The sequence below is a fragment of the Paramormyrops kingsleyae genome, chromosome 25, assembly GCF_048594095.1.
Source record: "Paramormyrops kingsleyae isolate MSU_618 chromosome 25, PKINGS_0.4, whole genome shotgun sequence".
NCBI lineage: Eukaryota > Metazoa > Chordata > Actinopteri > Osteoglossiformes > Mormyridae > Paramormyrops > Paramormyrops kingsleyae.
Genome location: NC_132821.1, coordinates 33,881,589 through 33,892,178, shown reverse-complemented (window position 1 = coordinate 33,892,178; position 10,590 = coordinate 33,881,589). Strand labels below are relative to the sequence as shown.

Here is a 10,590-nt window from a genome sequence, read left to right as displayed (position 1 = left end):
CATCCCATGACACACAGCAGTATTTACTGTCTCTTGTAGAAAGAATGTCTCAAATTTTCTCTGCTGTTATAACTGCTAAAGGAGATTATTTTGATGAAAGATATGACATTTTCTTGCAATAAAGGTACTCAAATGGTGAACATAGTGTAAATTTATTAGTTAGTAAATAATATTGAGTGTATTTTTAGTGAATTTTAGGTGAGTAACATGCAAATATAGAACATTTCAACGTGTGCCAAAACTTTTGACTGGCAGTGTATATTATGTAGTAGAAAATCATCGCACTATAAACACTTGGGAAATTTTAAAAAAGTGATTACTATTGTATAATGAATTTATAATATAGTTTTCTAAGCAAGCACCTCTTCCTGTAATTTAAATATCATCACACTCAGTGAGGTCTAAATATTGTCCCTGTCGCAGTTGCTAATTTTGAATAATTATGAACATAAGAATATAAGAAATTTACAAACGAGAGGGGGCCATTCGGCCCATCAAGCTCGTTTGGGGAGAACTTAACTAATAGCTCAGAGTTGTTAAAATCTTATCTAGCTCTGATTTAAAGGAACCCATGGTTTTAGCTTCCACTACACTAGCAGGAAGACTATTCCATACTCTAACTACACGCTGTGTAAAGAAGTGCTTCCTCAAATTCGTTTTAAAATGTTCTCCCGCTAATTTCCTGTGACAAGTTCTAGTATTTAAACTAATATTGAAATAGCCATTTGGCTGGACAGCATCCAGACCCGTTAGAATCTTATATACCTGGATCATGTCCCCCCTTAGTCTCCTTTACTCGAGGCTAAACAGATTCAGCTCAGCTAACCTCTCCTCATAAGACATTCCTCTAAGACCAGGAATCATTCTCGTACCCCTCCGTTGCACCTTTTCTAAAGCAGCAATGTCCTTCTTAAGGTATGGTGACCAAACCTGCAAACCTGGATAAGCTAATGTTCTGAAAATCCAAAAATTCATACCTAAAATAAAAAATTCTCTGATACTGACACTGACTCTTAGCTGACACTCTCTTCCCCGTTTTTCTCTGATTCACCACTTCCTTGAGAAGTGAACAGGAATCCATCATCCAAGCATTTCCTTGCATCTTCTTTTGTCAACAGAAGCCAGTCTGGTGGTAGCTCTGCTGGCTTTGCACGATATTTCTTTGCAAACTGATCATTGAACTGTGCAAAGACGTACTTCCAATAGTCTGAGGCCTTGATGCTGGTGTCAGACTGTATGTGCCACTCAGGGTAAATTCTCCAATATTCCTTATAGGGAACCCACTCTTCATTAGTTTTGCTATTCTTGAATTTTACTTCACTAGCAACTAAATATGAACAAATTTCTGTACATAAGATTTCAGTAGATTGCCATCTGTATCGTCCGATTCCTTCAGGACGGTGAATTGAGGCATGGTGATATTCATGTTTATCACCTCCAGCTTCACATGGGACCTTACAGAATGGACACATCTCCCCACAGCCAAACATCTTGCTGAAGAGCTCATCCTGGGGCTTGAAGGGTAACTTCTCAAGTTTGGCTCTAATGTCCTCATCCTCCCTGAACTCTGAAATCAAGGAACGTTTCATATCATCTACATCTGACATTAGCCAATTGGCAAATGGCTCTATTGTGGCATTATTCAAGGTCTGGACTTTATTCAAAGCATCGGGGGAAATAATGAGTTTGTCTTCCAAATGCTTGTGGATGTTATCAATGAAATGACAAATATTTTGCTCCTCCATATTCCCTTCAGATATCGTCCTTGCTTCCTGAATAGCTGTTTTTATATTCCACACAATTTCTCCCAAGCGATTAATCTCCAAGATTGATAATTTGCAGTCTTTTCCTGAAAAGGTATTTTTTATTTCGTCAACAATCCAATTCTTGGCAGATTTTTCATAATTTGTAATAAACTGTATAAATTTCTTAAATTGATTATCTTCAAGTAGCTGTTGGAGAATGAAGTACTGGAAATTGGTGCGGGTGCTGAATTTCAATGATCCATCTCCAGACTTCATTTTATCCAGAATATCTGAGCCCAGGTAGTCAGTGATGTACTTCCTGACTGAAGGTTCCAAACATTTCTTGGTGAATTCCTCTGCTTTTCTCTGAGTCTGATCTCTCTCATGATAGAGATCCTTAAAGTCTTCATAGTACTGGTATTTATCTTTCTCCAGGCACAGCAGTGGATCATTGTTCTGGATAAAGTCCTTGTGCATTTGTTTAAATTTCCTTGCTGCAATCCCACATATGTGTATCTTTAGATTGGTTTGCAACCCTACATTTTTAGACAGATCCCGATTTTGTTGAACATAGTCATTGATGACAATCAACATTTCCCTGACATAGGTGCTGTCATAGTCCATTTGAGGTGTCTGGGAAACCTTATCATTAATAAAACTGCGGCATTTTTCAATTAAGTTCTCTGATATTACCTGAATTTCTTGCGACTGGATTATTTTGATTGTTCGCAGAAATTTTTTAAGAAAAGGTTCTTCAACAATAAAAGCCTTTCTCCCACAATCCTCCAAATCACTGACTTCTGACAGAATTTCCATTGCCAAGCTGCCCCTTGTCTCCAGGTCTTTATGTAACATGAGGTAAATTTCTTGACTAACACTCTGTTCCTCTATGCTTTTGTATGGCAGCTCATTTACCACATCATTCCACATCTGTTCAAACTCTTTATCCAGCTGACCCTCTGAAAATGTGTCTTTGGATTTCCTACATTTTTCAAGTAACTGAGACACTTTCTCTTCCATCATTTTAGCTTGATTTTCCTTAATCTTCTCCAGTTTATTCCTCCCCTTTTTAATTCTCAGAAGTTCTTCTAACCTTCTCATCATTTTATTCTCTGTTTCCTGCCTCAGACTTTTGATACTGTATAAAAAGTCTTGCTTGTATCTCTCCACCAAGTGAACATGATTCTCTGGATTTTCAAAATATTTAGCCAGGTTGTCATTTAATTGCTGTTCAGCTTTGACTAATTCTAGAACGACCTCAGTTTTCTGCATCATCAGAAAGTTCTCAATGTTCTCAGCTGTCTGTGAGCTCTGGGTCACTGTACCAAAGTTTAACACTTTAGTTTCTGCTTTTACCATCCACTCACGCATCTCTCTGCGGAAATCCCAATCCCACTTATTGTACTGGTCACACAGCTTACTGTAAGCTTCAGCTACAATGCTATTGCGGAAACTGAAAATGAAATTCTCATATTTCACTGCCTGCCATAAGCTGCTGGTCCATTCCTGAAACTCCTCCACTGTCTGTGAAGGTCTTTTTTCCTTCAGATCTATCATTGTGTCTATTACACATTTTCTAACCTGCACCACCGATTCACTGTAGCCTGCACTGACTGGTGCCATAGGGGGGGTGCCTTGCCAGAGAGAGGGGATGTAGAAATTGTCCTTGTCAGAGTATTCAATGATGTCAGTAAATTTCTTATCCTCACCCTTCCTCTCCATTTTGGCTGCAGCTTGAGTAATGGTGTTGAGTTGGTCCAGAAGAATCTTCCTGTCTCTCATGTTCTTATCATGGGCAGCGACATCAGCCACATTCTGGTGCACAAACTGGCAGTGGGTTTTTTTGCCAACTTCTTTCATGCGGAGAAAGGCATGGATTACAATCTGTAGAATGTCCTGCATTTCTGTGGAGTTTTCCATGGGAATATTTATAATTGTGAGGTCACTAAGTCCAACCACTAGTGTAGCTAATTCATTATCATGCTCATAACTGTCAGCCAACTGGGCCAGTTCTGCTGACCTCAGCCCTTCTGTGTCAAGGATCATGATGAAGTCACAGCCAAGCTGCTCTCTAAAATCCTCATTTACACGGACAAGCAGCATGAAAGCACCTCTAGTGCACCGTCCACTGCTGACAGCAAACTGCACCCCAAACATGGTATTGAGAAGAGTGGATTTCCCAGTGCTTTGAACTCCCAGTACAGTGATGACTCGGATCTTCAAGTTCTGTTCCATAGAACGGAGTTCCTTCAGCACAGCAGATACCCACTTCAGAGGTATGTAAGCAGCATCTCCATCCACCAGCTCTAACGGAAATCCTTCCAGTATCATTTCAGCACAGACTTTAGGTAAATCCTTGATCATTTGCATCTTCTGTTTTGAGTGTGAATGTTCTGGTATGGAGATGGCAGACTCATAGAGCTGTCCCAGTTCCCTCAGGAAATGTTCTATACCCAAGGAGCTACAGGACATCTGATTTTCCAAGTCCAGTATAAGTTCCTTGTTTTTGACATCATTCTCACATACCTCCTTGTAAACCTGTTTGAGCCTTAACACATGCTTCCTTGAAAGGTTATCTAGATTGATCCTCATCCACTTGAGGAAATAGGCACGTTCCTCTTTGCAGACTGATAAACCAGAGATGAAACTCTTTACAGTAGGTGTAATGTCTTTGGTGACCTGCTGTTTCCTGAGTTCTTGTTTATTTTTATTCAGTTCACTCCTGTACATCTGAATATTTTCTGTTCCTGCATTCTTTAGCCTGCACTCCTCTTTCTCCAGTTTAGCCAGTTTCTTTAAGATATCCCCCTGTAATAGTAGCTGGTCCTGCTTGTACTTAGGAGTGTCAGAGATACTAGCTGTAACAGCATCGGCTTTCTGCTTTGCTTTCTGACAAAGGTCATTGTCTTCATCAACAAGGATCTTAAGCTCACGTGCAACAGCAGACATCTTCTCAATGCTCATTTTGGCACAGTCACCTGAAACAGACTGTCTGATAGTTGACTGAAGTTTGTCAACGAATTGAGCATCATTCATTTGCCTTCCTTTCATGACAATGAAATTAGTTTTAAATTTCAGGTCATCAATGCAGTTTCTGAGGTCATTCTTATTATTACTTATTTTCTCTAAATTGCAGACTAGGAATAAAGGAGCCTTTGAGTCTTGAGGTTTCAGTAAGTTGATGTTCTCCTTGAAGTCATCAATGAACACAAAGACAGCTGCTGATGTTTGGCAGAGTAATCTGAAGCCAGTAGGATGACAACTGATGTCACCCCGAAGATTAGCTACAGCCAGAGGCTCAGTGAAGATGTCACTATTTCCACCAGGCAGATACCAGCTAATTTCCACCATCCCATTAGAAACCTTGCGAGATATGTTGCCATTCGTCATGTTGTGATGAACAAATGTGTCATGGTACTGCTGTGGATTGCTAAACACTTGGTTTATAATATGAGATTTAGAGATGCTGATTCTGCCCAGTCTAACAAAAGAGATCATAGGAAGGTCCATGAGCACAATCCTGTTCTCTTCAAATCCTCTGGACTCCAGCATGGAATGTGGTCTGTAGCTCTTTACAATGTCCCACAAGGCCCACAGCATCAAAGTGCACTGCTGAGTATCACAGTTGGGAAGGAGCAGTGGAACCGAAAACTGGCACAAAGACATTTTTAAAGCCATCTCCTGCTGAAGGAGGCCGTCTGAGCACAGGAACAGAGCAGTAATCAGGTCTAGAGGGTTGATGTTATCATCACCTGCTTCAGGTTCCCATAATTCATTCCAGTCCTGAGCTGAGTTTCCTTTCTTAGCTGTATCATCAGTGTAACTGACATCTCTTGCCGTTACATTCACCCTAAATAGTTTTCGGAGAAACCACCAACATACTGAACTCAGGGACTGAATGGGTTCATCTGTAGGGCTTATGTTTTTCTCATTTATCTCTAGAATAGTGGTCAGACTTAGTTTTTTTCCCTTCAGGTAATCCATCATTCCTAAGTGAGACACCAGCTTTTCCAGAAGCGTTTCTGAAAAGAAAATATAAAATTTGTTAATATTCTTTCAATGACCAAGATACCTTGTAGAGAGAGGCAAGTAACTGATTAAGTGATAGTAAAATTACATTCACTTAGTAGCATAATGGGACCTATAGCAAAATGTTCACATCAGAGTAAATTTATCAGGCTATACAACTAGCACAAACATCCATCCACCTGTCACTGTAACCACTTAATCCAAACTAAGGTCATACCTGCTTTTGGACCGTGGGAGGAAACAGCAGCCCCCGGCGGAAACCCACAAAAACATGGGGAGAACATGAGACCTCCGCACAGAAAGGACCTACGCCTGACCTGGGGATCAAACCCAGAATCTTCTTGCTGTGAGGCAGCAGCACTAATCACTGTGCCAACGTGCTGCCTGCTAGTATATGCAGTTTTGAATCAATTATTAATACGTTTTAAATTCTATTTAAGACTGTGGGAAGAAATAGTAAGAAAAACACAAATATGGGAAACAGCAGAATCCAGTGTTATGTGGCTCAGCCAGTTAGGACTGGACTGTAATCAGAAGGCTGCCAATTCAAATCCCAGGGTCCCATCAGCAAGACCCTTAACCCCCAATTTCCCCAAGAACTGTCTGACCCAGCTTTCAACTGTATGTCACTGTGGATGAAAGTGTTTTCTAAATAAATAAAGTGTAACTGTCCATTTACAAAGAGCCAGAGGTGTAACGAGTGTAGGATCACACATGCACATATCACAGGGCCTAAATTCCAGGTGGCCTGAGACAAGGCCGAGCCTGGTACGAGAGGCACCAAAGGGGGGTTACACACATAAACACACACACACAGATAACCATGGAGGCCAGCACTCCAACTTTTATTGCCCTTGATTTGGCACACAACCCCCCTCCACATACACTCTGCCTTACATCTCACTCACCCAACAGACGAACACCCTAAAGGAAATTTCATTTAAGTTGGGCTTTTGTATACCCTGTATATTGATTTACTCACGACTACTAGTCTCAATATACAGATACATTATGTTTGTATGTGTCCTTAGACAATCTTAGTGTTTTGTGTGCCACCCTTATAACCATGTTCACGGAGTATCACCTATTTCACCCCTTTGCACTTGAACACATATAAATTTAAATAAATAGATTGGTATAGCTACCATTGTATATATGTTCTCATGGTTTACCAGAAGAATCTGGAAAGTGAATGTAACCAATGTGTCCTAACTAGAGTCTTCTTTGTTAAAATCCCCCCCTTCTCTTCCAACATTCCTTTGCGGTCCTTATCTGATCTTGGTGGACAGTCACCAAGTTTCTTTGTTTCTACCATGCTACAGTATGTTAAAAGAACTGAATTAAGGTGTATCTTATCCATTCTGGAGAAGATGAATTGGCACAAGCCACACCAAACAAAATATGTTCTTTCCAGATGTGCAACTTATATTGATATTACCACAAACTAACGGCCACGCCTATCTATGGATAAGATGTGCTGTTTGTAATATGAATATTTGATGTAATATCCGCACAAAGTGTAACATCTGTTGAGGTGCAACCCAAAACACCTGTATCCTATACTGATGTGAATCAATCACATAGATAAAATAATTAATTGTTTAATCAATTAATACAGAGGGTATGAGGTATGTACCTGTGAAGCTGGTATGGCATGTTTGGTGTCAAACTGATTGTTAATCACCCCTGATTCCAAATCTGGTCAGTGATTACCATAAAAGTGGATGTATCAAAAGTTATAACAGCTTAATGAAAATCATCAGTAAAGGGAGAATCAATCGGGCCATAAATCTCAAAAGGACTGATACAGACCCCCTTCCGAAAGCCCGCCAAATGGATGGCCAGCCATTGGGCCAGGAGTCGAATTCCTGGTCATCCCTATTCATGAACTTTACAGCATAAAATCCTGGCACCTCAGAACAAAGGCGAGCAGAACAACCGCCAGCCAGCGCAGAGAACAACCGCCAGCCCGAAGGAGAACATCAGCCCGGGAGGAGAGAAGCCCACAAGAAGCCCTCCGGTGAAGGCCCAGCTGAACAGAGAACAGCACCCAAGACAAAGCTTCACCAGGAGAGAGAATCCAGAGGGGCTCCACTCCACTGCTCCAAACGCCGCGCCTTCCTGAGTGCCATCAGCTCAGCAGCTCTGCCATCAACTGCCAAGACCCCCCCCCCCACTCTTCAGCCAAGTAAACCAACTTCCTTTCATTCTAACCACTTAAGCTGTTCTGTTTAACCTGCTATAAGACTTTAGGGTCGTGTTTCCACAAACTATGCTTGCTTTGCAGAACAGTATTTCCCATTTAAGGTTACTCATTTAAATCCGGTCATTGCATTTTCATAATTACATCGTTTGTTTTATTCCGTTATTTCGTGTTTGTTGTTTGTGTTAGGTGTAATGTCTGTCTTATGTTAGTTGTAGTGTTAGTTAGGAATAAATGCATGTCTTTTACACAACTTCAGCCTCCGTCATTGAGTACTCACACTAAGTTCCTGCCTCTGTGCGATCTTGCTACACGCTCTGAACCTCAAACTCGCCTGAAACATCGCGAGACTCTCTCTCATCGGCCGTGAGGGGGGCTTCGCTACCAATTGTTTACATTATCTGGTGACGCAGCTCGGTGGACGAGCCTTCTAACCCAGGTTACTAAGTGATATTGGTAATTAGTGAATCCCATTTAAGTCTCACATTAACAGACTCACGGGGATAACGCAATCAAGTTTGGAGGAACCAACCATTCGGCATAACAATTGATTAATAATCAGCATTAAATAATAATTAATTAAACTTTAATTAATTCAAACATATTGGTGGAGATATTAAAATTTACCTGAGCTAATAATTCCTACACGAGTTCACAATATAAGCACTGAGCCCAAGCAGGGACAGACTGGTGGGTGGGGGCCTGGGCTCAACTAGTGTAGGCAGGTTCTAGGCGTGAATTGCGGGGGGGCATGGTCTATTTTTGCCTCAGGGCCCAGTGTACAGTTGCTCCACCTCTGAGCCCAAGTACAAAAAGGAAAAATCAGCAGAATCTTTCCAGTGTCAACACACACCTGTGGCTTTTGCACAACTGCTTACATAACTTCTGTTCGGGGGGGGAGCTCAAAAATAATCCTTTAACCACATCAGAAAAGGCAGCTGGGTGATCAGGAAACTCTACATTGCACACTGTCTCTGATTTTGTATTAGTTTATGTCCTGTGATAGATTAGCATCCCATCAAGAAAATGTTCCGTCTCATGTCCGTTCCTTTTTTAATAAACACATGGCTCACTGTAAACCTGTATTAGATGTGGAAGATGGATGGATGAAACAATAACAATAATATGAGAACATATGATCACACTACAGTAGATCTCATGCCTCTGTGTTCAGTTCATGACAAACTGGTGCATATATAAAATTCTGTATCCATTTCAAACTGGGAATGCAGACATTCAACACCTTATCCTGCTCAGGGTCACAGGGAGCCTGGATCCTGTCCATGTAGCACAAAGCTGGGTACACACTGGATGGGGTAAGTCACCATACACACACATACACAATCATAAACTGTGGCCAATTATATGCCGATCAGACTAACTGTGTGTTATTGGACTGCAGGAGGAAACCCATGTGATACAGGGACAAGGTGCAAATCCCACAAACATACAGGAAGAAGTATTCAAACATGCAACCCATGCCAGGGCCACCCTGAAAACTTTCTAGTAATTTCTAGAATAAATCTTAAAACTGTGATAAACTGTTGTAATTCCATCAGCTCCGTGGAACACAAACTACAAGACAGTCTGCTAATAAATTTGCTCAGTTATTTTGCTCAACCTCACCTTGACTAACACCAAAGTCACTACTGTACATACTGCCGTAGAGTTATTTGTGTATCTCGGTCATATTTGTATACCTCTGCTTCTACATATTACACCCTCCGATCCGGAGCTTGCTTTCACCATCGTTAATTGTGCTACACATACCACACACTTGAATGTTTACCTTGATTAGGTCCACTTTTATTGTCATTTCCTGAGCTGATTCCAGAGGGTGCAGATTCACCATGCTCCGGGCCCTTTTCACCATATCTACACAGTGAATATTTTGGTGTGAAACAAGAATATGTATCATTAATAAACAAAGATAAATAAATAAATGAGCAATTTAGACTTGACTAAAGTAACTTCTGATGATTTTCAGCTGTCCCTTATACTTTCATATCCACTGTCTATTAATATAGTTAATAGAGAAATAAAACATCAAAGAAAAAAATAAATTGACAAAACATGATACTAATATACAATCCATTATTCTATGGTCAAATGACAGCAGGAAGGGGTGATTAAACTTTTCATACTGCGAACCACATCTGAATTCTCCTTAAATTCATAGGGAAAATGTCTTGAATCATTCCTCAGCTATTTATTATACCCAGGATGGCTCTGGGATTCCAGCTAGCTCTAGATGCATGTGTGAAGATTACAGCAACATACAAGAAAATAATTGGTTAATCAATTAATATCCATCAAGATATAGCTTTGTTTTCTTTTTTGCAAAAGCAGCAGCAATTAAATTTGCTTGTGTTTATGCTAATATTTTTGCGGAGATCAATTTCCAGCAAAAACTGTAACTACGCAAAAATGTGTCATCATTTGTTATCCAGCCACATTTGTAACAGTGAGCAGAGGGTGAATACTTTAGCTAAGTATGGCTGATTATTTTCAGTTGCCTCAGTAATTCACTCGTGATTTGTTGCACACGCTGATGAGGGTCTATTGTACCTTTCAGGGCTGATTGAACCATCCAGAGCAGCAGTTTCATCTGCA

General features: G+C 40.5%; 1 protein-coding gene across 1 annotated transcript; it reads right to left on the bottom strand.

Moving 5' to 3' along the window:
• Positions 1 to 693: 693 nt before the first annotated feature.
• On the bottom strand, positions 694 to 9,848 carry LOC111855395 (up-regulator of cell proliferation-like). The gene is made up of 2 exons (XM_072707505.1): positions 9,767 to 9,848; positions 694 to 5,767 (listed from the first exon to the last, which is right to left on the bottom strand). Exon 2 carries the CDS (start codon positions 5,730 to 5,732, stop codon positions 1,014 to 1,016), a length of 4,719 nt encoding a protein of 1,572 aa, XP_072563606.1. The 5' UTR covers positions 5,733 to 5,767; positions 9,767 to 9,848; the 3' UTR covers positions 694 to 1,013.
• Between the last annotated feature and the right edge of the window lie 742 nt (positions 9,849 to 10,590).